At 46.5% G+C, this 27,035-nt stretch overlaps 1 protein-coding gene across 2 annotated transcripts in view; it reads left to right on the plus strand.

Annotated features, from left to right (window-relative positions):
* The first annotated feature begins 455 nt into the window (after positions 1 to 455).
* Positions 456 to 27,035, plus strand: part of LOC135544696 (ephrin-A5b-like) — a 125,804-nt gene continuing 99,224 nt past the window's right edge. For both annotated transcript variants that reach the window (XM_064972523.1, XM_064972532.1), the window contains exon 1: positions 456 to 1,611. In XM_064972523.1, the coding sequence (XP_064828595.1) occupies positions 1,487 to 1,611 (125 nt within the window). In that variant the 5' untranslated portion in view covers positions 456 to 1,486. The remainder of the gene's footprint in view (positions 1,612 to 27,035) is intronic.

Consider the following 27,035-nt stretch of genomic DNA (forward strand, 5'->3'; position numbering starts at 1 on the left):
GTTTGGATATCCATCCGCTGCGGAGGGTCATGTCATCATGAAGAAACTCTGGATGAAAAATGTATTGTTGCAGTTTCTTTCAAATCACAAGATCGCTATAGACCCAGGGCTACAAATGTGTGTCAAAAGAACATACAATGTGTTGTGTTCGATTCTATTCTGAGATACAAACACACACACCATATCGGTCCAGATCGTAACTCGAACCTTGGTCTGTGTCCGTTTGCTCGGTAATGAAATAGCCTGCGCAGTGCGTTAATCAGTGTGATCTGACAGGCTATTGCTCGGTCCCTGTCCTGAGCTCCTTCTCCCAGTGCAAACGATACTTTCAGCTACCTCATAGTAATTGAATTAGTTCGGTTGGGAGGGGAGGGCTTTTGCTTTGTTAGTGTGACGCCCATTCAAAATTCAAACCAATGGGACTATCCTCCGTTCGCCTGTAACCGAACCCACTTTCTGGCTGCACGGAGCTGCCTTTGCTCTCACGGTCCCTTTAGTCTCGTCCCGTTGAATCTAAACATCAGGGGAAAGAAGCACATGAATAAAGCGTGTTTTATTTTTTCTCTCCTATGCTTATATATGAAGAGGATGCAGTGGAATGCTGCCATTTGGGCTCCGGGTAAAGAAGCGTCTCTACTGTCACCCAACAGTAGCGCATGAGAGAGGCTCGAGGACGGACTCCTCCCCACCCCCTTGACACTATCAAGACATCGCTGAGAAAGGATAGCTGCCTTTTTTTCGGCCAGTCTGCGAACGGAGCAGAGACAGCGTTACGAAAAAAGGACTAGACTACAACCGGGGGTTGCCTATATGGCTTTCCAAAGTTCCATCTCTGAAAACGTGGACATTGAAGGACACCAGCTATAGGGGGACATTGGACACCAGCTATAGGGGGACATTGGACACATATGGCTCGTTTTCCTTACTCAATCTTGACACCGATCCAGCTCAGTGCATGACCGTACAGAGACGGCTGTAGTCTGTTAGAGGGGACTTCTAACAACTGTTTTATCAATATTTGTTTGATATCCCTATATGTATATTTGTGTGAACATATTTTGTCTGGCCTAGGAGTCATTTTTACGCATACGGGAACCGTCAAAACGGATGTCCCATGCACATATCATACAACTGAACCAGACGCTGAACCCGAAAAGAGAAGCACTAACCACAGTGACACTCGCATTTGATAACTTCACCTGCTACTGTCGTCAAATTAAGTGTGATTCCAATTGGCCAACGAGGCGTCATCTTTGTTGCAGGTTGCGCTATCAAAGCCTCTCGCACCTTGGGGTAGGAGACAGCGATTTTCTGTTGTTGAATTGTCTTGCCTATTTCTGCCATTCATAAACTGCGACAGAGGACAGAAAAGGCACACAAATGTAAACAAGACAAAGCATCTCTCCTGCTGAAGTGTACCCTAAACTGACTGATCCCGCAGTCACCCCGCATCGAAGAGGAATACGTGCCGAACTTTGCTGTAGTGATGCTGCAAGTGGAGATGGTGCTATTCGTCTTTCTGGTGCTATGGATGTGTGTATTCAGCCAGGAACCCAGCTCCAAGGTGGTGGCCGACCGCTATGCCGTCTTCTGGAACCGAACCAACCCCAGGTAGGTGCCACTCAGAGCGGCCAGTGGGGCCGAAGCGAGTCGATGTTCTCCAGGGGCGGCCCGTGTGGACCAATACGTTTCGGTGGATCAAATATATAGACCGATGGCGATGCCTTTCATTTAAGATATAGATTACTGCCTATTGAGCACTTCACTCAGATGGGTTATATTTCCCAGAAATGTGGGTAGGCTATTGATGCAACAGAACACAACCTGTGCACAGCGGGTTGGATTTAGGCTAGCCTATTTGGGATAGATGCTACATTGAATTGTAACATTGCAACAGTAATCAAACTCGTCAAGTTATCAAATCTTTCATCTTGGCATATAATAAGACTTCGATGTGTTACCCGAAAAGCGCACTGTTGGAGAGTAAATTCTCGGGTGTTCCAGTACCAGCATTCGGTGTTACTGAATCTAACCCCCACCTAAGAGTGGGCGCTAGTGTCGGTTTTCTGGATAGACACCGGGTTAAATCATGGAACGTTATTTGATTAGAGTAAGCCTGCTGTTGGCGCATGTAGGATAGCGCGTGTACCATTGCGTTGTTTGGACGGCGTACATGCGTATTTGTAGCTTACTTCTCTAATCTTCGAAGGAGGCGGAATTCCTCTCCAGGTAGCAAATGCTGGTCAAACATGGCACCATGATTAACCCAGATTTCGTATTTGTAAGAACAACAAGCGGGGTGAAAAGGGAACCAGTCAAGTCTGTAGGCCTTCAGTTTATGTTTTGGCACTAGTTGTAGCCTATCGGCACATTTGCGGATCCCCCTTACAATTTTGAAGATGATCAGAAATCAATAGGCCTTGCCTACTCAATCAGGAACAAAACGCTTCGACAGGCTGATATAGGTTGGACTTAATTTCGTCTTTTAATTTATTGTCTTTTCTTTTGATCATGATATGAGCTGTTCACCAAGGATTTATCCAAACGTATTGTTCTCATTCGGAAAACATGTTTTAATCCTATGAAAAAAGTCAAACTCCTCTGGATTTTTCCCCCAAAATCGTTTCACCTACTTAGAATTATAATATCATTATGCAATTACTTTGGTTTATAGATTTAAGTCATAGATATGTAATTAACAGCCTATGTAAATACTGTAATTCAATTGGAGGTTGACTGAAAAGTTAAAGTTCTGAAAGCAATCACTTTTGCTGCACTAAAGTATTCTACTTCTTGCAAGTTTCGATAGGTAACGTTATTGTCATACAGTCTAAAATCACAAACATTCAAATAAATTGATGATCAAAATAGGAAATGTAGAATGTATCCACCAATTTATTAGCCCAAGGCCAGTTAGTTCAGAACTGGGACACTTCTGCACCAAAACCATTGTGCTCGCAGTGGTAGCCTATTTGAGGGATACATTCACAATCAAAGTTCTGAACCACATTTTGCCCCCTAAAAACCCACCTAATGGATTTCTTAGATATCAAATGATGTAACGAACTTTAGTTTCTTGGCTATTGAATAAAGATGTTGGACATCCAAGCGTGCATGTGGCTGTTAGGATACATTATAATCTGAAACTTTTCCACAAAGTATGGGTGATATCAACAAGAATTGGCAAAATAATTGTTTTATTTTAGTGGAGAAAAAATATTTGTATCGAATCATTTTAAACAACATTGAAATTGATCAAGAGAGAAAAGAGTTTTACAAACATAGTTATTTATATGACTAAGAAGATGTGTGTCCAAGATGTGTATTCATCATATTCATGAAAATATCTATTTGTATTGAGTGGTACAATAAAGCATCAATGTAGCAGTATTACAGTGAGAATAAGGTCAGCGTAGGTTGACCTTTAGATTTCCTTGAACCCGTAGCATAGAACGTCTAGCTAATGCCGTTTTCAACAGAGGCCATACATGTAAAAAAAAATATGTTGATGAAAATAAATAACATTTTCTGGAAAACTTAACAGCAGACAATCACACTTTACACAGTCAAAAATATTTTTACTTATCATATTTAGCTTCTTATTTTATGTGTTATTTTAACTTTAAATGAGTATTTATGACTTTCTATATCACCATTAACTCTGGGCTATTTACAATGCGGTTTTAGCTGTTCACTATATGTTGTTTGAAGCCCCTAAGCTAATTCTCCAAATACATTTTTTTTAAGTTATTAATTGTAGCTATGCAGACGCTCTTGTATAACTATTTATATTCAGTTTGAAGTTTGTGAGGGAAAAGAAAGATAAATCGCTGAGAGCAATTAGTGGTGATGGTACAAGTGTAGGGTTCAGCATAGAGGCCTACTAAAAGCTGGGGTTGGGCTGTTCTAGCTGTAGACTAGAGATCCCCAGCGCTGATACACTCCACCGTGACTGTTGTGGTCCAGCTCTGCACTCCAGCTTAAGCCAGTTGTTTATTTGTGTGCCGCTTTGTTCAATACAAGTAACGCAAAGTTGGGCTCAATCTGATGTCTTACACTGATAGACACGGTTTCATTAGGGGTGCACATTTTTCACAAAGACTTTGACTGGCGGCTCTGTGGACCACTTGATTCACTCCAGATGGGCTGACCGTTTACTTAGTTCCAGGGGAGGAAAAAATAAAGACGGCGAAATTAAAACGTTTGAGTAGGCTCGTTTGTAAATCTCTGGTTGAGAGTTGAATTTGAAGAAAATAAAACTGACAGGAGAAGCTAACGAGGCTTCAATACGTGCTGCACTTGTGTGTCATTGTAAAATATGAGAAATAGATTGTTTCCCGAGCCCCATGTCTTGTTTTTGAAGTCCTGACTAGCCCGAGGACAGGAAACAGGTTTGGTGAAAGGGTTTAATAATGTTAGTCATTCTCTTCTACTTACACTAATCAAGTTTGTTTGATGCTCAACCCTATCGGGCAGAGTCAGAAAACTAGAACAACGGGAGAGAGAGGAGAGAAGAGCAGCAAAGACGCTCTTACAGATGACTCAGTAAATAAATATCTATTCTCTCTGTATGTGGTGCATGGCGTATGTTCTCTGTATGAAATATTACTCTCTCCGAAAGGGGATTGTGGAGAAATCATACAGCCCTTAGTTATCTGCTAGCGTAGGTGTTTACTCTCAAAACTTGAGTGTACAGTTCAGTGGTGTATGGTAGCAGACTGCAGGCGTTTGTAGCCCTTTTGGCTCGAAGTGAAGTGAGCGTTTAGAATGCTTCACACCTTCGGCAGGAGACTGGGAACCTGTAACTGCTTAATTACTCTGGTGAATCTCTCTCTCTCGTCCTTAATGAAGGGACACAGTTTTGTCTCAGGATCCTTCGTTCTTTCTTTCTTTCTTTCTTTCTTTCTTTCTTTCTTTCAGTACCTTGAGTATTTGGTGTAATGAAGGGAAGTTTGTTCTCTCTCAGGAGGTCCCTGCTTGCTGGTGAGAGCTCTCCCCACTTTCTCCCCCTTGCTTCTCCTCCTTCTCACCCCCTGTAGCTGTGGATCTCTCTTTCTCTCTCTCTCTTTCTTTCTCTCTCTCTCTCTCTCTCTCTTTCTCTCTTTCTCTCTCTCTTCTTTCTCTCTCTTTCTCTCTCTCTCTTTCTCTCTCGTTCGTTCATTCGTTCTCACACTGGGCCCAGAAAATGAATGAATACAATTACATATTCCAGGCGTCCCTCCATGGACCCAACTAGGGATGCTAGTTGGAGAGATGCACACAGTCTCGCAGAGGTCGCACGCACGCATGCACACACTTGTAGACTCACAGGCTCACACAGAGGTCATACAGCACAAAGCTAGCCTGTGTCTGCTGGAGAACATGGAGGTGTGTATGCGAGATTTACCAAACAGATAAATCCCGAATGTACCGAACTGAAATGGTATTATTGACCCGACCCCGATCGGCTGGCCTCCCTTATAGCTCTTAGGCCACTCTGTGCATGTATCATTGCTATGTGAATAATGGGCTGGGAGGTCACCGAGGGCTTGTTCCCTCTCCTTCAGACTCTCATAAGCGTCTGATAATTACATCTCACTCGGTTGGACTTCTCATTACCTGTCGCTGTGCCACGGGACGTGACAAACTGTCTGTCACTCTACATGTGTGTTTGTCTGTGTGTGTGCACGTGTGCTGGCTACACTGACACAGGCACGGTACATTTTCAGACTGTAGAGGGAAAGCCAGTCTCCACACCCCTTGGTCGTCTCTACCTTAGCCAAAACTATGGAGAGATAGGAGGCTAGTCCGTGCAGGGGGTCAAAAGCCAATAAGGCCTTATTTATTTACATTACGGAAATGTTTTGATTAAAGTTCCCTGCCTTATTTAATAAGAGATATATTCATTTACATGGAAGGGATATTTTAGATTAAATCCCACACCCAACGTAACAGTGGATTTGAGTTTAAATGAATTTGACCCCAATGATCTACACACTTTATCTCATCTGCCCTGTCGCTTCTCTTTTTCTATACCCTCTGACTTATTTTCCGTTGGTTGTTTTCTCTCTCTCTCTCTCTCTCTCTCTCTCTCTCTGACTGAATGCTGATTAGTTCTCATTAATGGCCTCTTGCTCTATCGTTCTTTTAACCCTGCGGCGCCCGCAAGAGCACATTCACTGCGAGTGTAGGTTAGACTCAGCAAGGACAGAGAGAGAGAGAGAGAAGGGAAAGATGGCGTTCGAGGGATACAGTGAGGAAAGGAGAGAGTGGTTAGAGATACACAACGTACAAGGTGTGATAAATGATTAAGATTACGTAAAGATATGAAGTGAGAACAGAATGCTTTGTGACACGAACGTGAATGACTTTCACGAGGGCTTTAATAGCATTGATAATAATAATATCTTTCCATTTCGAGACAGCCTTTTGGAGAGAAAAAAAAACTGAATGCCGTGTTTGAACAAGTAACCTCTTGTGTATTTTTGACTTCACTTATTACGTCCTCATGACAACAGTTTCATTTCCTACCTCTGAAGTGTATCCATTGTGAGTTGTTATAGTGAAAGAGAGGAGAGACCACAGTAGGGGGGGGCTTCTGGTAGAGAACGCAACACAACACATCTCAAATGTGTGTGGGATGTTCTTCAGTAAGCACTGGTACTGCCTCTCGGCTCTGACCCCATTAGAGATGCCAAGCGGCGGGCGGAACAGTCAGCTTCACTGGGGTCTGTGGATGTGTCACTCCTTAGAGATTATATGAACTTGCATGTCATTGTAAGGGAAACATGCATACATTAAAACAAAATTTAAAAAGCTTTTTTGAGAATTTGTTTTACACGATTGGAATTGTTTTGGTGAATTTTGAATTGGTGTTTTGCGTTTTTTGTGTGTGTGTTCTTACATGAAAGTGAATTCTGATCGATTGTTGTCTAAGTTTAACAGTGGTGTAGATGAATGACATGGATTTGGTACATCTAAGAGAGCAGAAAATATTTCCCCAAACTATTGTAAAAAAATAAATATGAATAATAATCACCCTTGGAGGCTTGGGTTATTTGCACAGCACTGGCAAGCTCAAGATGGCACATACTGTACTGTGGCCTTAACTCATTTCAATGACTCACTGTGGACCTTTCCCCCGTTTCAATGCCCAGTTTTGTGCTTTGTTTTGAGCTTAATCACTCCAAGGTCAAGTGGATTGCTGAAACTCCGCTATCGGCCGGCCCATCTCCATTCAGCTGCCCACTAACCCTCAGCTTCCACAGGAACGCTATGGCTTTACTTCGAAACAATACAGTATTAACCAGCTTACGCAACACCCACATGTGTCTGACCGTATACTGTACTTTTATACAATTCTGCCACCTTATTGATAAAAATCACTTTATCCCTGTCTGGTTTTCCTGTAGTACTCTTCTATTTCCACGGGTTTGATTTATTTAGCCCTTTTCTCTATCCCCCTGGTCTGAGTTTAGTTTCTGTGTGTCAGGGTTCTCCGAGGTATAGGAGACAGGGGAGTGTTTTATGGTCTGTTTATGGGTTTACTCTTTCAGAACTGATTCGGGACCAGTTCTCTTTTCCCTAGTTCAGTAAACTTTACCTATAGACCTAAACCACACAAATGACTGGATCAGTTCCTAGGGGTAGATGCCATGTATCATAAACACGTTGTTTTTTTGTTCTTGCTTCTCTAAAGCTCTGAATCAGATTTGGAGAATTAAGTATATTCTATGCATTCTATTTCTGTCGGCTTCATGCCTTTGTGTCTGAAACTGTGGAGTCCCCCCCCTCCAATCCTCTACCCCCCTTTCAGAGTAAGCCCTCACCCGCCTTTGCCCCCCACCCCCACCCCTCCGCCGCTCTCTCTGCCCACCAACACCACCAACCCTCTGGCCTTTTATTAGGAGGTCTGGAAGCAGCTGGTAGTGGCATGGGGTGCTCTGCCTTCCCAGACCAGATGTGGGCGCTATTGTGCAGGTCTCTTACCCCTTCACCCTTAACCCTCACCCCCTACCCTACCCCACAACTCCAAACCCCGACCTGTCAATCATTTATCAGACACTCTTGTCCTCCAACCCTCCAATCCTTCCCATTCTTGTCCTCACTGCTCGTCTTCGTCCGTTTAGTGTAGTGTGACTGTATGGGTCTATGCAAAGGTTTAGATTTGGCTGTGGACGGGTTGTATGGGATCTGCAGTAACTCAACATTGCCACCCATGGCACCAGTTCTTTATGCTCTGTGCCAATATAGAGAGAGGAGTCCAAGAACATAACATGGATTTTATGTTGCGTGTCTGTTTTTGGACTTATTCAATTTATGGGGAAGTCAGGCGTATAGCTACATGCACATAGATATGTTCATTTATTTTTTTAAATTGAAGCCAAGAAAAACAAATATATATATATATTTGAGCTTTTGATCAAGTGTAGTAAAATTATTTATTCATTTATTTGATATCAACCAGCTCATTTAGTCTTGCTTGATTTGTTTTCTGTGTTCCGCTGTTAAACTCATTTACGCTCCAAGTTCAATCGCATTTTGACGCAATAACAACATTTGCACGAAAAGACCAGAAGGGCTTGATTGAATGATTGATTTTCCTTTTTTGTCGTCACAATTTACTGTGCAACTGGAAAATGTGACGCGACCGAGACCAACCGATTGAAAACCTTGATTTTACCAGACCCATTTTCCACAGATAATTCCTTTCATGGTACACTGACTTTGACCATTCACAGACGTTTTCCTTATTTAACTTGGGGGGGGGGGGGTGGATGTTGTTCTAGCTGGGGAGCAGTGTGGAGAATGGATCCCAGAGGACGACACATCTCCAGCTTTAGAATAAAGAACTAATTGACAGTTGTAGCCTGTCATAAATGACTCATGAGGTAATTTCTCAGAAGTGACAGAGAGAGAGAGGGAGAGAGAAATTGTCAAATGGTTGGGCTGTGTGGTTCATTTTCCTGGAGAAAAGAATGTAGCCGACCGGTACGCTCTAGTTCCGATGCAATAGATTCAGGAAGAGTCACCAACGTTAGACTGGGGAGAAGTGAAATCTGTTCTAACATTCACAGTCTGCTGGGTTTACTCCCCAACGTCCCTTTCCATGAGTAGAGCCCATACATTACTGCTGCTTCACGACTGGCGGAATATGAAATTCAGGGAGGAAATGTTAGCACACCTTATTGTACCGTGACTCCTGGTGCTTGGATAAAAAATGGCGGATACGTCGTTGCTCCACAACGTTAAGGCAACCTACTGTATTGATCATATTGTACCTTCATCAGAGGGACATCATATATCCTCGCCCTAATCTGTGTACTGCCAGCCAGAGCCGCTGAACGCCCAGCGTGTCTCGGCATGTGGGGTTTTGGATGCACGACAGTTGGTCGGGTTTGTCTGCGTCAGTCTCGCGTAGATTATGCCAGTGTTACCGTATCATCATTCAACACCCCTTGATAGTATTTCCCCAAGTGTTGTCACAATAACAACATTTTTCATACGATACGATACCAGGCCAAGTATCACGATGGTGGGGACAAAAATCAGTGGCCTAGATCCAAAAAAAAAAAACTGAAATTCTTCTAGTCAACACAGCATATTGAACTTCACACTGTTCAGTGTATCATAGAAAACGGCATAGGATGACTGATATGATCATATTTGCAGAGGCCTGCCTGTGATTTGTCTGGATGAATGGGAGGTAAGAATATACATGTCATTGTGTCAGTACAGGTTCTTTTAGATTGGTAGGGCTGAAAGGTTGCTAATATCATATGAAACGCTACTAAGGTATTCTAAAATGTTGCTATCATGATGTCTTGGTACCGTGATATTACCGTGGTACCGGTATACCATGCAACACTAATTTCCCCACTCAATTCCATTTCCTTAAACACAAATACAAGGAAACAAGGCCTTTACCTCGCTCATCCCCGCTGCTTGAAAGGGAGAGAGGAGCCACAAAACAGTTAGGCCACTTCCAAACTAGCTTCAAATACAACCAACACAACCCTCTCTCACTACACACACACGCACACACACACACACACACACGCCAGGTTCTGACAGGCTGAAAGGCGGTCATTGTTCCTCCTCTCTCTGTCCACTCTCTCTCTCCACGGCCAGGACTGGAAGTATGCATGCACTTAAAACGGAGGGAGAAAAGGAGGGAGGGAAAGATGAAGCAGTTGGAGGAGTTGATGAGGGAGGGGTGGGGGCACAGCTGAAGTTGTAGCATGTTCACGGAGGAGAGAAAGAAAGGGGAAGAGGAGAAAGGGGAATGCAGAGTCTTATAACCGAGGGTGACAGTGAGGCAGAGGAGAGTGGTGAAGAGGTGGCCCCGTGTATACCCCTCACACCCTTCTGTTTGTACCCCTCACACCCTTCTGTTTGTACCCCTCACACCCTTCTGTTTGTACCCCTCATCACTCCTTTCATGCCTCCCTTTCCCTCCTTCCCTGACTTTCTACCTTAACTGCCTTCTTCTACCCTCCCTCCCTCCCTCCCTCCCTCCCCCTCCCTCCCTCCCTCCCTCCCTCCCTCCCTCCCTCCCTCCCTCCCTCCCTCCCTCCCTCCCTCCCTCCCTCCCTCCCTCCCAGTGATGGTGGGGTAGGATGGGTCTATGCAGAAAGGATTAACCCTTCTCCGGTTCAGGCCACATGTTTTGTCTCGCTGTGTGTGTGTGTGTGTGTGTGTGTGTGCGCGCGCGCGTGTGCATGGGAGAGAGACTGTGGAGTGATTTCCACGTACAATACCACTATCATTGGGATATATTCCTAAAAGTAGCTATTTTAGACTCACCATTCTTTTCTTCAACCGTTGTTTGATCAAGTGGAGTAGACTCCTTTTACTCCTCTGTGCATCACATCTGGTTTAGAAATGGATTCTACCGGAGGGATTCTGACTGGCTTTAGCTGTATCTCCCGCGCCCGTCGGTTTGGGTTCGAGTGTGTGAGCAGAACCCCCCTGTATACAGCAGTGTTACAACAGACCACATCACTATTCTATGACCTCATTTTCTACCGTACAGGGGAAGCAATTAATCCACGGAATGTGTGTTAAATCCTATCCTCACCCTCTCCTCTCCTCAAGGCCCAGCTTTGGTTCCCTGGATAATCCAAAACATTATCCCAGATAACCAAATATGACACCTCAACAAACATAGGGCACACACACACACACACACACACACACACACACACACACACACACACACACACACACACACACACACACACACACACACACACACACACACACACACACACACACACTCAAAAATGTCTTTGCTCTATTTAATAAGTAGAGTTAATCTATTTTGTTTAGCTCTAGTTGCGTTATTTATTCTCCATGTTTATTTTTGAACTCCCCCCCCCCCCAAATCTCTCCAGAGTGAGTGTGGAGTGTAGCCCCTATCCCGGGCCTTTTGAATCTAACGTTACTACCCAGGGTATTAACCATGGAGTCACTGAGAGGCTTAAAAAGCCATCAGCTCATTGTCCTGTGACACAAAACCCCTTCCTCTAAAATCCCCCATCCCTCTCTTCTTTCTCTCTTCCTTCCCTCCCTCCCTCCTTCCCTCCTTTCTTCGAAAGCCCGGGCATTCATATTAATCAGTTTAAAAGGCTAATGAGATAAGAGAGACTCAAGGGGAGCCCCCAAAGTGCCCTAAGCCTCCGGAATAAACAGAGGTGATGAAGGTGGCCTGGGGCTACTGCCTCCTGTATGTGTATTTTTAAGGATCACTACACTTTAGTTTTTAATACCCTTTGTTTGGTACAGTCCAGTCAGAATTGAGAAATGCAGTACTTAATAAATAAATAAATAAATATATATATATATATATATATTCACAGTGAGGCAAAAAAGTATTTAGTCAGCCACCAATTGTGCACGTTCTCCCACTTAAAAAGATGAGAGAGGCCTGTAATTTTCATCACTTCAACTATGTCAGACAAAATGAGAAAAAAATCCAGAAAATAACATTGTAGGATTTTTAATGAATTTATTTGCAAATTATGGTGTTAAATAAGTACACATTTGGTGGAAAGTGAAGTGTGGTGGAATGATGTTTGGGGGTAAATATATGTGGAATCGTAGTTGAGACTTAGCTGGTTGTTTGTGAGGTGTGTGGGTGTTGTTTGAGAAATATGCCTTTTTTGTTCCCCCTCTCTTTCTCTCTTGATCTCCATCTTGCCCCTCTTCCCACCGCCCTCACAACCCTGGCAGCTGCCTCTCTCTCTCTCTTTCTCGCGTGCATGCTCTCTTGTGCATGCTCTCTCCCAAAGATTATTAGTAGATGTGTCAGTAATAATTCCAGGGTTTTGGGGGATCCTGCTGGGGTGACCCAGCATGCTCTGTGTTAGGTTTAGGCCCAGTGTTGTGGCTGGTCTGGCTGACTGACGGCAGGCTAACACGTTACTGTATCATGTGTGTCGGCCTTTGTGGCTAGCCAGCCCTCTCTGTGCATTCAAGATGGCTAAGGTGAATTCAGTGATGGGATAGGAATATTACACGGTCTCCCTCTCGCTCGCTCTCTCTCTCCCAGACTGAGACAGGGCCATGCGAGTGAAAAAACATGGCGGCTCAGCGAGGAGAAATAAAATAAAAAAAACACAGTTTTGAGCAGACACAAAGAAAGGGGTAACGCTGGCAGCCATTCTTTAGCCAAATTATACAGCCTTACATGACAAGAGTTTTTGTCATTTTTAACTGTATATAAAATGGCCCGAAATAAGAGATGTGTGATTTAAAGGAACTGTCTTCCTAAGAAAAGAAAATCCTCTGAAATGAATTTGTGACTATCTGCCAATGTTTCACCAGATCGAAGGTGGGTCAGTCACAGTGCAGAAATAGGCACGAGAGACATGAAATAATGCAATTTGATAACAAAACAAGGACATTCTGACTTTATTGGATTTAAATGTCTGCAGCTGTACTGTTCTAAACGTTTTCTTTCGGCAGTGAATAGGCACACGTTCTTGTTTTAGACATTTCTCTCTGTGGGGTTGGTTTTTGGTTTCGAAAAGGTCTCTTTGGAATATACAGTAGGCCGACTTGAGTTCCTTCGAACACGGAACAGACAGAACACCAGTGTTCAAGTGTTTCAGAGTTCCATAGTTCCGTCTCACCTGCTGTGCTCTGTACTCCTCACCGATAGAACCGATAGAACTCCACGTCAGTTCTAAAACACGACCGGAGACAATCCAGTTAGGGGGGTGCGGCAAATGGAAACCCAAATAGTCAAGATTGCAGGAGGTATTTTATTTTCCCAGCAATGAACAATGTTGGAATGGCCTCATTGCCTCATTAGGGCTTAAGTTATGCTGCTGTGTTCCTCTTAAAATGAATATAATAATAGGACCAATGTCTTGAAACAATTAGAAGTTTAAAGAATAGGAACGGATTTTTTAAATCATGCCTTTGCAATGATATTTCTACTGTAATTGTATTGAATTATTTACCTAAAATTAAATATTTTCCATTTTATTTTTCTTATTTATGGTTTATTACTATTTATTGTTATTCACACTTTTTGTATTACCCTTCCTTCCTTTAAAATGTCAATTTCATTTATTTTTCATTGTCAATTATTATTTGAAATATATGACATTTGTTGTAATATTTTTTTTTAAATAACTACTGTATATAGTCCTATCACTGCTATAAAACTATATTGTTTGTTTTTTTTCTTCTTAAAAGTAGGAATTTATATAACGTTTAAAAAAAGCTGAAAGATTTCCACTTGCTCCTGTCTTGCCTATTTTAACAATGGAAAAAAAACACATAATATTTAGGCCTAGCTTAATTTAGTAAATTATTTCACATGAAGCTTCTATTCCTTTTTTGTTTAATTAATACACATAAACCATCACAAAATATATCCAGACTGGAGCTTTCATTGGTATTTTCGCATGAGTACCAACACATTATTTTTAAAGGGCGCATTACAAAAACTCAATACAATAACATTTAGATTTGTTTTCGATGACACAGTTTGCCGCTTGCAGCTGTATAAAGTTAATTATTTTCACATGATGAGAGACTTGATGGGAAATGTGCTAAGCTAGATTATTAGCCAGTAAGGTATAAGAGATAGAACCTTTCCCTGTATTGGATTGGAACGCAACCCGCTCTGTGCTTGGGGGAGGACGATTAAATATTTAGAGCTGTTTGCGATCCCCAGGTCGAGCTGTACTTGCAAACCTTCGCACGCAATTCTGGGGAATCGAGGTCAAGGCGGACATGTTTGAAACCTTGAAGGTGACAGACTGTCGTCAGTCTCTGTTCGTCATGTGGTTTGACCCTGACTACCTTTATGATACATATTATGTAAGATAATTCACTTTTAATGACTTTTCTGAGAGGTAAAATTGGCCTATTGAATGTTGCTGTTGAAACATTTTTTTTATATCACCTTTACTTTGAGGGTGACTTTGAGTGATACTTTTAGTTTACTACTTACTTCCTAGTGAGACCCGCCATTTTCAAATCGGACGCCATTTTAAGTTAATGTTTCAGAGCAATTTTTATATGAATGTCTTCCGTTGACATTTTTCTTTTTTTCAAAGTCCCAACTTTCCCAGATATAAAATAACATGGCAACCAAGTAATTAATCAACAATATACTTGGCATCACCAAACAAGAGGCAACACACATGCTGTTTTACAGCGTCATATTCCGAAGCCAGAAGTGTCTGTCTGTGATTTCACCTCTCTCATTGACAGGTGTCAATCGTTCAGTCCCTCAACATATCCTCCACTCCAATCTGTTAATGAGCAGAGGAACAGGGGAGTGATCTGATCTTTAGTAATGCAGTATCCCCCTCTCCCCTCACCCTCACTCACTCTTTCTGTGACGGGGAGAGGCATTCCTATATTAGGGCTTGTTCGGCTTCCATCTGTCCGTGGTACATTAACGGCAGAGCGGAGCAGAACTCCCCCAGCCTGTATCAGTGGTAAGAGGGACATGGCACGGAATCAGGCTGAATTATTCACAGTCATAATCGGCCTTTATGTCCCGCCGCCCGGCCCGTCCCGGCCCGGGCACCGATGTTATTCTAGTGCATAATTGATAGTGCTCAGAAGTGGAAAAGTTAGAATAGCAGAAGTAATGCGAAGCGAAAGTGTAGTCAGGCGGCGGCGGGAGTGGAGAGGGGGATTGGAGTAGAAGTGGGGAGGCAGACAGGGAAGTGGGTTAGGGCGCTGTTGCACAGAGCTTGTGTTAGCCTTTATCAGGCTTAGCCGGGGCTAGCGCGAGGATCGCGTGTGCAGGCCAGCCTGAGATGGAGGGGGAGGAAAGGGGGCTGAGATGGAAGAAGTGAAGGAGGAGACGGGGATCCTGTGTAACGAGTGTTGACGCTGAGCTGGGCTAGAATGTCGTCTCTCCTCGGGGTCAGATTGGAGTTTCACGACTGGACTGGGCATTTACTTCTCTTTTTTACATCCCTTCACACATAACCCAGTCTGGAACGGCTTGGGATTAGATGTTGCTGGAGCATTTGAATGCTAAAGTGTTACAAACTTTAACTACGAAAGGCTGATGAGGTAAACATTTAGAAAATTACTTCTCTCGTCTTTGGGATTTTTCAATGTTTAGTTTCCTCAATTGCAAACAAACCCCAATCATCTATAAATGATGAACTTTATTCGATTGTCCTTCAGATATATTTGAGTGTGTTGGTGTTTATTTTGGAACCCCTCCAACACACTTTCCTCTGACTCCTACTGTACTGCACCACAGGCAGGTAGATGAGAGAGGCATTGACATCACATTACAACCATACGATACAGTGATCGATAAACTGAAACCTCCGGAGAAGAGTAGTTACTGGCTCAGCTCCAACACCAAACAGATGCTGCCCATTGAGAAATTGACTGAGATAACCTCCTGAAAATGTTTTAAGAAAGCAATTCCCATCAAGGAAAAAATTGCTGGCTGTTAAATTCTTCCTTTTAACTGACTGTACCTGACTCGCCCTTATCTTCCAATCTTTAGGTCATTGATCTATTTCACAGCGTCAACTATAAGACTACTGGGTTTAAAAGACTAACCCTCAAGAATATTCCTCTTCTATATTTCCCTCTGTCTTCTCTCCCAGTCGGTTTGAATGGGTATCCTGGCCACGGACGCCCACACTTCTCAGGTGGAAGCTGTAAACATGGCCCCAGGTGGAACCTATTTTACACCTTGTTGACCCTCAACAAAGACCGCACTAACTGCTACCTAGCACGCCCTTTGTGCTTCGATAACAAAGAGCTTCAGCTGTTTAAAACCCACAACCTGTGTGCTGCAGTGGTAACCTGAGAGAGCTTTCATATCAGAGGTTGGTGGGAAATGTTTAATCCTCTGCTCGAAACCCACCAACACACAACACTTGGGGATCGCGCTTGGTAAAGTGGCCTGCTTTGATAGGGAGATCAGTTGGTAGTGACTGGAGAGACTGGTGATTGTAGAAACAGACATTGCAGAGATCTGGAAAGGAGAACATCTGGAAAATAATTTAGTTCTCATACATACAACCGGAGCCATGCATGTTCAGTACGTACACTACATGTCCAAAAGTATGTGGACACCTGCTCGTCAAACGTCTCATTCCAAAATCATGGGCATTAATATGGAGTTTGTCCCCCATTTGCCGCTACAACAGCCTCCACTCTTCTGGGAAGGCTTTACACTTGCTTCCATTCAGCCACAAGAGCGTTCGTGAGGTCGGGCACTGATGTTGGGCGATTAGGCCTGGCTCGCAGTCGGCGTTCCAATTCATCCCAAAGGTATTTGATGGGGTTGAAGACAGGGCTCTGTGCAGGCCAGTCAAGTTCTTCCACACCGATCTCAAAAAAAAAAACATTTCTGTATGGGCCTCGCTTTGTGCACGGGGGCATTGTCATGCTGAAACAGGAAATGGCCTTCCACAAAGTTGGAAGCACAGAATTGTCTAGAATGTCATTGTATGCTAGGGCGTTAAGATTTCCCTTCACTGGAACTTAGGGGCCTAGCCCAAACTACAAAAAACAGCCCCAAACCATTTTTCCTCCTCCACCAAACTTTACAGTGGACACTATGTGGACACCATTCCAGAGAAACAGTTTCCACTGCTCCAGAGTCCAATGACGGCAAGTTTTACACCACTCCAGCCAACGTTGGCATTGTGCATGGTGATCTTCGGCTTGTGTGCAGCTTCTTGGCCATGGAAACCCATTTCATGAAGCTCCCGAATAATATTTATTGTGCTGACGTTGCTTCCAGAGGCAGTTTGGAACTCCTTGGTAGTGAGTGTTGTAACCGGGGACAGACGGCAGTCCCGTTTTGTGACCTTGTGTGGCCTACCACTTCGTGGCTTAGCCGTTGTTGCCCCTAGACGTTTCCACTTCACAATAACAGCACTTACAGTTGACCGGGGCAGCTCTAGCAGGGCAGAAATTTGACTGACTAACGGTGTCACGCTAAAAGTCACTGAGCTCTTCAGTATGGGCCATTCTACTGCCAATGTTTCTATGGAGATTGCATGGCTGTGTGATCAATTTCATACACCTGTCAGCAAAGAGTGAGGCTGAAAGAGTCTAATCCACTAATTTGAAGCAGTGTCCACATACATTTGGCCATTTTGTGTACATAAACACACATATGACGGGTGTAGTCATGCATACATCTGGACATTCTTGAACAGACGAACGAGCCTTAACATATACCGTACAGTACATTGCTTAGACAATCTCCCTTGTAGACACATGAAACCCCTGTAAACTGATGCAGGCTAGGCTAGACAAAAGGTTCAATACATTCGATTTTAACATTTAATTTTCAACTAATTTACTATTTTAGATAGTTTGAGTGCCAAAATAATATCACACGTTTTATATGTGTGATTGCGTCAAAGTGATGTTGTCCCGATCATAAAGGATTTCAGTTGAAACTTTTTATATTTACTGCACAGTATGAGTACCCATATATCTCCAGTGGAGTCCAACTATAAATTCCCTTTTGATAGATGTACCGTACACGCCATTATAGTTTAAAAGGAAGCACTCTGTCCAAGCTATATATTTTTTTTCAACAACACTTTTATAATATATAATATATTTGTATCTATCGCTGGAGTCACTACAATGTGCCCATAAAGACGTCGGATGGAAACATTAGCAGCGATACATCTGGGAAAGTCATAAAGCCGATTTACGAGTGCACTTAAGGGCCATGCACCTACCGGAGCCATTCTGGAAAGATGCAGACTGAGATTGCACCAAACTCTCCCAAATTACCCTCATTTAAAACTAATGTAGAAGAAGATCGATAAATGCTCAAATTAGCATTAATCTTGATTTTTGGGTAGAAGATTATATGATCACATTTTTTTTTAAATTTCTTATTATATATTTTGTAGGTTTAATTAACAGAAGACTTCATGCACAAATGTGGCGATTTAAAATGGCCATTGAATAATGTACAGGAAGGCATATCTAAAACTATAGCCAATGAAATACTTATGCAAATGATACTATAATAGACATGATATCTCTTAGATTATGTACCATCATCAATTTTATTCCATATTTTAATCTGTTTCATGAAATTATTTCATTTGATGTCAAGGATAACGCAGCCACATTTTTAGTATGTAAAACTAGTATTCATCGATGTCCTTTGACCTCAGATTATACCACATATGGAGAGATCAAAAAACACTCATGAATATTGCATTTCCACATAACTGTGGCTAAGAGTGTTCATTTCAAGACGAGACTAGAATATTGCAGACTCCTGGTTGTCTCAAACAGCAATAGAACATTTTTAATGAACAGAAAATTCAAGATTGACCATCGTTACCATTAACTGCACTGACCTGTAGCAAGCCCACAACATTTCTCTGGTTGTCCCCCTGTATAATCTAGTCCTCTGCAAACAGAAATGAGGAAGTGTGAAAAGGGCCAGCATGCTTGGCTGCGCTCATATCCTTGTTTACTTACAGCTTGGCTCAGTATGCTCGGGCTGAAATGCTATCGTCATTAGCAGGTATGGATTAGTTCCCCTCTCCCTTGCTGTGAAGTTAATTGAGGGAATCTTCCACCCACAGCGGCCTGGGTTCACCCTCAATCTGCATGCAGTGGCGTCGTCCATTTAAAAAAAAAGCCATACACAGCTTCACTTTTCATTTTGACTCCAGTCTTCAGTCTCAGATAATAATATAATATATACTCCATTCTCTTTTCCCCACCCTGAGATGTTAATGTAAAGTCATTAGCAAGATATAATGGTTAATTATCCCATCACTAATTAGATTGTATAGTAGTTAGTTGGATATGTTACAGTCTTATTTTACATGAATTATTCCACTAATGGTTTGCTTAGTAATACAAAGAATGAGCAATTAAGCAATGGAATTTACGATGACATTTTTTGTTGTCATATCTTCTTTTCATATCTTCTTTTTCCATATCTCCCTCTAAATGCCTTATCAAGCAACACATTCCGATTTCGCTGGGCTAGCTAGCATGGTTATCACCACGCGATGCTGTAACGTTCAACTCGCACGTCCTACTGTATGTCTGACATTTGGTGATATTCTTTACGTGGCTGTTATTGGAAGTCTAATGTCTTCTTAATATGCAGAGTGTGTGTACACTGTTGCAATGTATCACTGTTTATCAAACAGCCAATTAATGATGTCACCCCCCCCCCCCCCCACCGAGGAGAGTTAGGAATAAAACTGTTCATTTATGTACACTGTTTATGCCTCCTCATATAAAACCTATTTAGGAAGTACTGACATCACATACACGCCCTGATTATGCATCTCATTTGATAGTGTATTTCTTTCTTGGTGTTTTTTTGTGTTTTTTTTTTTTACAACACCAGTTCTACAACACGGAGATAAACTCATGAAAATGTTGTTGTAAGACAATGACATTGGGAGTTATTGCGTGTGTGTGTTGTGTAAATATTTTATTTTCCCATATCTGAGCCCAGGATAATTCATACCCTCCCGGCTTTGTTTTTCTATCACTCGACAAGTCTCTTAATTGTGTATTTTTCCTGTGTTTTTACTAAACCAGTAATGATTTTATAGCCGGTTGTTTTATACGGGTGTCCAAATGTGCAGCCAGGGGAAGATTTAGTGTGTTGCCTCCATTCGGCAGTGAGCTCTAATTGGAAGGTCAGGGGGACGTGTTTCGCCGTAACACAGGGTCCCGCTTACTGGAGATTTAAAGGTTATCTAAACGCTGCCTATGACCTAAAGAAAGAGAAAAAACCATTCCATCATCAGATATCGTTGTTTGGGGGATATATTTGCCTTCCTCTTGTTAGTGCTGGGGATGTCATGTATTTTCACTAGCACAGTTAGCTTTTACAGGGTAAAGGCAATGTATACATTACAACACATATTAATAAAAAATATTAACTCCAACATATATCACAGTTTATGTTTTAATTACTTTAAAAAAATATATGTGTTTAATAAAAACCAACATGTGGATTTAAAAAAAAAAAATAGTCGTACAACATGGTGTGAATTTGCCTTTAGATGTTGTGTGTGTGGGGGGGGGGACATTAGAGGTTAGCTGTTTTTTTGTGAAGGTCGCTCTGTCTTGAGTTCACTTCCCTGGAAGTGTAGGAATGCCCTTTTTAGTCATCGGATCTTTCTCCACCATTTTCTTTTACTAGAGCAGCTGTACTTAGTACTGTACGGTGGTGTGTGTGTCTGTATTCAGGGCTGTACGGCATGCCAGGGGTTAACCGTAGCCAGGATTGGAGGGCCGTGGGGTGTGTGTCGGGGTGTGTGTAATGTGTATGTCTTGATGGGCTCCCCTCCTGCATTTTGTGCCACATTTCGTGTCTGTCACCGGGCCCTCTCTCACGCTTCCCTGGGCCTGTGGTGTAGAGCTGGCGTTGATGGGGTTTGGGTGGAGGAAGGCGGAGGGTGGCGGGTAGAGGGTGGCGTCGAGAATGTAAGTGCCCGATGTCTTGAGAGTATGGTTGGGTCTGGCTCGGGTCACGTGGGCCCCGGAGAGATTTCCCCGGATGGTTCTTGGCACGCGATGCTCGGAGCATGCGCACACACGCTCCCTCATATTATACACGATTACAGACACACACACACACACACACACACACACACACACACACACCCGCCTCTCTACTGGAGTCGGGAGCCAATAAAAACGTTGCGTTGCTTTCTCTGTGCCTCCTGTCACCGTGTAGAACCTCCAGGATCTGATCTGGGAAGACTTAAATCAGGCTCTGTCCGTCTCACATCATGTGTGTCTTAGGTCTCCGATGATACATCTATGTCGCTAAATAGGTCCTGTACTCCTCATCTAGCGAACTCAGCCTTTTGTTCGTCAGCCTTTTGTTCTTTCTCTTTAAACAGTTTATTTGCGGCGGTGTGTATGTAGGTGTGATAAAGACAGGTTTGCCCTCTCCACTGTTCCAATGGCTGTGTGGTTCCCTTCCATCCCTGTATGGTAATGGAGCAAACCACAGGAGAGGGAGAAGGAGAGGTGGAGGGGGAGCACAGTGTGACCAGAGCAAGGCTAGGAGAAGGGATGGAGGGGGAGGTGGAGGGGGAGCACAGTGTGACCAGAGCAAGGCTAGGAGAAGGGATGGAGGGGGAGGTGGAGGTGGAGGGGGAGGTGAGGAGAGAGTGGGGGAGCACAGTGTGACCAGAGCAAGGCTAGGGGAGGGATGGAGGGGGAGGTGGAGGGGGAGCACAGTGTGACCAGAGCAAGGCTAGGAGAAGGGATGGAGGGGGAGGTGGAGCACAGTGTGACCAGAGCAAGGCTAGGAGAGTGTGGAGGGGAGGTGGAGGGGGAGCACAGTGTGACCAGAGCAAGGCTAGGAGAAGGGATGGAGGGGGAGGTGGAGGTGGAGGGGGAGGTGGGAGAGGTGTGACCAGAGCAAGGCTGGGGGAGGAGGGGGCAGCAGTGTGACCAGAGCAAGGCTAGGAGGGGGAGGTGGAGGGGGAGGTGGAGGGGGGAGCACAGTGTGACCAGAGCAAGGCTAGGGGGGATGGAGGGGGATGGAGGGGGAGCACAGTGTGACCAGAGCAAGGCTAGGAGGGGGGAGGTGGAGGGAGCACAGTGTGACCAGAGCAAGGCTAGGGATGGAGGGGGAGGTGGAGGGGGAGGGACAGTGTGACCAGAGCAAGGCTAGGGGGGGATGGAGGGGGAGGGGAGGGGGAGCACAGTGTGACCAGAGCAAGGCTAGGGGGAGGTGGAGGGGGAGGTGGAGGGGGAGCACAGTGTGACCAGAGCAAGGCTAGGAGAAGGGATGGAGGGGGAGGTGGAGGGGGAGCACAGTGTGACCAGAGCAAGGCTAGGAGAAGGGATGGAGGGGGAGGTGGAGGGGAGCACAGTGTGACCAGAGCAAGGCTAGGGGAGGGATGGAGGGGGAGGTGGAGGGGGAGCACAGTGTGACCAGAGCAAGGCTAGGGGGAGGTGGAGGGGGAGCACAGTGTGACCAGAGCAAGGCTAGGAGGAGGTGGAGGGGGAGGTGGAGGGGGAGGTGGAGGGGGAGCACAGTGTGACCAGAGCAAGGCTAGGAGAAGGGATGGAGGGGGAGGTGGAGGGGGAGCACAGTGTGACCAGAGCAAGGCTAGGGGGAGGTGGAGGGGGAGCACAGTGGAGGCAAGGCTAGGAGAAGGGATGGAGAGGGGGAGGGGGAGCACAGTGTGACCAGAGCAAGGCTAGGAGAAGGGAGGAGGGGGAGGTGGAGGGGGAGCACAGTGTGACCAGAGCAAGGCTGGGGGAGGGGAGGGGGAGGTGTGACCAGAGCAAGGGGGGGAGGGATGGAGGGGGAGGTGGTGGGGGAGCACAGTGTGACCAGAGCAAGGCTAGGGGGAGAAGGGATGGAGGGGGAGGTGGAGCACAGTGTGACCAGAGCAAGGCTAGGAGAAGGGATGGAGGGGGAGGTGGAGGGGGGGGAGCACAGTGTGACCAGAGCAAGGCTAGGAGAAGGGATGGAGGGGGAGGTGGAGGGGGGGAGCACAGTGTGACCAGAGCAAGGGATGGAGGGGGAGGTGGAGGGGAGGGGAGAGAGGGGGGAGCACAGTGTGAGGTGGGGGGAGGGGGAGGTGGAGGGGGAGGTGGGGAGGGGGGGGAGCACAGTGTGACCAGAGCAAGGCTAGGAGGAGGGGAAGGGGATGGAGGCTAGGAGGGGGAGGGGGAGGTGGAGGGGGAGGTGGGGAGGTGGAGGTGTGTGACCAGAGCAAGGCTAGGAGGGGAGGGGGAGGTGGAGGGGGAGGTGGAGGGGGAGGTGGAGGGGGAGCACAGTGTGACCAGAGCAGAGCAGAAGGGATGGAGGAGGAAGGGGAGGTGGAGGGGGGGGAGCACAGTGTGACCAGAGCAAGGCTAGGAGAAGGGATGGAGGGGGAGGGGGAGGTGGAGGTGGGGAGAGAGAGGGGGAGCACAGTGTGACCAGAGCAAGGCTAGGAGAAGGGATGGAGGGGGAGGGGGAGGTGGAGGGGGAGGTGGGGAGAGAGAGGGGGAGCACAGTGTGACCAGAGCAAGGCTAGGAGGGGAGGGGGAGGTGGAGGGGGAGGTGGGGAGAGAGAGGGGGAGCACAGTGTGACCAGAGCTAGACTAGGAGAAGGGATGGAGGGGGAGGGGGAGGTGGGGAGAGAGAGGGGGAGCACAGTGTGACCAGAGCTAGACTAGCATGATTATGGCTGGATTGTAGTCCTCTCCTCCTTTTTTCTCTTCTTGCCTGTATATGGAGATGACTGGCCCCTATTAAAGCATAGATAATTGATTTTCTAATCCTTTTCCCCTCCTTTCTTGTTGTAATACCCTTGTGCCATTACCTGCCTCTCAGAGCACCAGTCAATACAACCTCTGCATCTGTGTGGGGAGAAAAGCTTATACAGGTGTTGCTACTGGACTGGCACTTAGCCTCCTTCCCTCCCATTCTTCCTTTCCCTGTCTCTCATTTTCTCCCCTCCTCTCTCCCCTCCCTCCTCCCCTCCCCCTTTCCCTCCCTCCCCTCCCCTGCCCTCCCTCCCTCCCCTCTCTCCTGCATTCTCTCTCCCCTCCCTCCTCCCCTTTCTCCCTCCCTCCCCCCCCCCCTCCCCCTCCCTCCCCCCCCCTCCCTCCCTCCCTCCCTCCCTCCTCCCTCCCTCCCTCCCTCCCTCCCTCCCTCCCTCCCTCCCTCCCTCCCTCCCTCCCTCCCTCCCTCTCCCCTCCCTCCCTCCCTCCCTCCCTCCCTCCCCCTCCCCCCTCCCCCCTCTCCCTCCCTCCCTCCCTCCCTCCCTCCCCTCCCCCCTCCCTCCCTCCCTCCCCTCCCTCCCTCCCTCCCTCCCTCCCTCCCTCCCTCCCTCCCTCCCTCCTCCCTCCCTCCTCCCCTCCCCCTGCATCCCCCCCTCTCCCCCCATTCCCTCCCTCCCTCCCTCCCTCCCTCCCTCCCTCCCTCCCTCCCTCCCTCCCTCCCTCCCTCCCTCCCTCCCTCCTCCCTCCCTCCCTCCCTCCCTCCCTCCCCTGCATTCTCTCTGTCCCTCCCTCCCCCCCTCCACTGCATTCCCCCCCTCCCCTCCCTCCCTCCCCCTCTCCCCTGCCTCTCCCTCCCTCCTCCCCTCCCCCTCTCCCCCTCCCTCCCTCCCTCCCTCCCTCCCTCCCTCCCTCCCCCTCCCTCCCTCCCCCTCCCTCCCTCCCCCCTCCCCCTCCCTCCCTCCCCCTCCCTCCCTCCCCCTCCCTCCCTCCCTCCCCTGCCCTCTCTCCCTCCCTCCCCCTCCACTGCCTCCCTCTCCCCCTCCCCCCTCCCTCCCTCCCCCTCTCCCCTTCATTCTTCTCTCATCCCTCCCTCCTCCCCTATCCCCTGCCTCCCTCCCTCCCTCCCCTCTCCCTGCATTCCCTGCCTCCCCCTCCCTCCCTCCCTCCCTCCCTCCCTCCCTCCCCCTCCCTCCCTCCCTCCCCTGCATTCTCTCTGTCCCTCCCTCCTCCCCTCTCCACTGCCTCCCTCCCCCCCCTCCCTCCCCCTCTCCCCTTCATTCTCTCTGTCCCTCCCTCCTCCCCTCTCCCCTGCCTCCCTCCCCCCCTCCCTCCCCCTCCCCTTCCCGCTCTCCCTCCCTTTGCTTCTTCTGTCATAACCTCCCTCCCTGTGAAAATATGTGATGTGGAGAGGTGAAGAAGTTAAGAGATTGAGGATGCATTTACAACTCAGCTCTGCTCCCCTCCCTCTGCCCTGCCCCGGATGTGATGAGAGTCTAAAGAGTGTATGTGAGTGCGTGCGAGTTTAACGAGAGTCTGAGAACCTGGTTGTGGGTCAGTGGTGTCTGTAAGAGGTGGCGGTGAGAGAGAGGACACGCGTGGCAGGGCTGGACGGTGTCCATTATGACCTTTGTCCCCTAGGGAAGGTTGCAATATACATGCAAAGAAGAGAGCGTCCTGTGTTGTATCCTTCACCGTGTGATGCTCATACTGCCCTTGTGAGAGACTGAGAGAGATTGACACTGTATTAGTTGACACACACACACACACACACTACATGTCTACATCCAGAGGGACCAGGAGGACAGACACACTGAGCCACAGAGAGAGGCGGGATGAGGGAAGGCTTAATGTGTAAAGTACCTTGCTGTGTGGGATGAATTTAAAAAAGGATGAGCGGAGAGGAGTGCGCGGAGAGAGAGCGACGGGACTAGAGAACACATAGAATAGACCCATTTTGAGATGGGATAGAGAGCGCGAGAGATTGGGATGGAGAGAGCGCGAGAGATTGGGATGGAGAGAGTGCAGATTGGGATGGAGAGAGTTGGGATGGAGAGAGAGAGAAAGAGATTGGGATGGAGAGAGCGCGAGAGATTGGGATGGGGAGGGCGCGAGAGATTGGGATGGGGAGAGAAAGAGAAAGCAAAGCAGTTTGTCTTTCAGCAGGTTGTGGTTGGTGGGGTTTCTGATGGCGTCTGACTCTGTTCCATTACCCATGATGCTCCACTGGTGCCCGCTCAGATCAGACACCATCTGGTGGGTGGCATGACACCCTGCCTCTAGTCCTCCTTCTCTTCCCCTCTCAGCCTCCCGTCCTCCTCCTCTACCTCCCTCTCGGCCCCTCCAACCAACCCTCCCTTTGGCCATTCCTCCCTCTCTGCCATCCCTGTCTTCCTCAATCCATCCCTCTTTCTTCTGTCTCTCCCTCTGTCTGTTTCTCTCTCTATATCCACTCTCTCCTCTCTCTCTCTCTCTCTCTCTCTCTCTCTCTCTCTCTCTCTCTCTCATATCTTGTCCGACTGTTTGTGTGAGAAAATACTGTCATTATAGAGATGCTCCCTCCACCCTCTGTATCTCCCCCCTCTCTCTCCCTCTGTCCGTCTGGACAGGGTGTTTGGGTGTGAAAGAATGTCATTAAAAAGATGCCCCCTCTCCTGCTGGGAGTAATCATCTATGAAAGAGGACACATTAATGTTAGCTGTGTGTGTGTGTGTCCGTGCTTGGGGGCCGGCATCTCGGGCCCCCTTTACCTTGCCTGTCGCCATGCCCCTTCTTTCCAAAAAATCCTCCCTCAAGGTCACAGTCATTCTGCCGTGTGTGTGTGTGAGAGAGAGAGAGAAAAAATACGGTTCCATTTCCCTTTGTAACACCCATACACACCGTCCTATTAACCTAATCACACATCCTCTGTTCCTATCTTAGTTGGCTTTAGTCTTGAATGTACCATTAAGCTCTCAAGGCCATTTCATCCCAATACTACTGAATATGAACACATCAGCCAAGGTTACAGGCACAGAAAAAGAGCATCAGTAGCTAGTCTTCCTCGTTCTCAGTCTCCATACACAGCTAAAAGAGACCATCCTTCTCCCATGTTTCAAAGGCTGCTGTGTGTGTCAACACTATACCGAAGAAAAGAGTTGTGTGTGTGTGTGTGTGTGTATGTGTAGCTTTCCTTTTCATCAGTCCTCCCGGGGTTCAGGGCTCTGAGGCTGTGTTCTTAAGGTCAGGGCTGACTCTGTAGGAGAGAGGTCACTCATCAATGCCATCCCTCCATCCATCCCTCCATCTCTCTTTTATAGATTCTCTCCTGTGTTGCCCTTGGTATGTGGACTTTATTACATGTTCCTCTGGGT

Source organism: Oncorhynchus masou, chromosome 1 (genome assembly GCF_036934945.1).
Source record: "Oncorhynchus masou masou isolate Uvic2021 chromosome 1, UVic_Omas_1.1, whole genome shotgun sequence".
In the NCBI taxonomy this organism is placed as follows: Eukaryota; Metazoa; Chordata; class Actinopteri; order Salmoniformes; family Salmonidae; genus Oncorhynchus; species Oncorhynchus masou.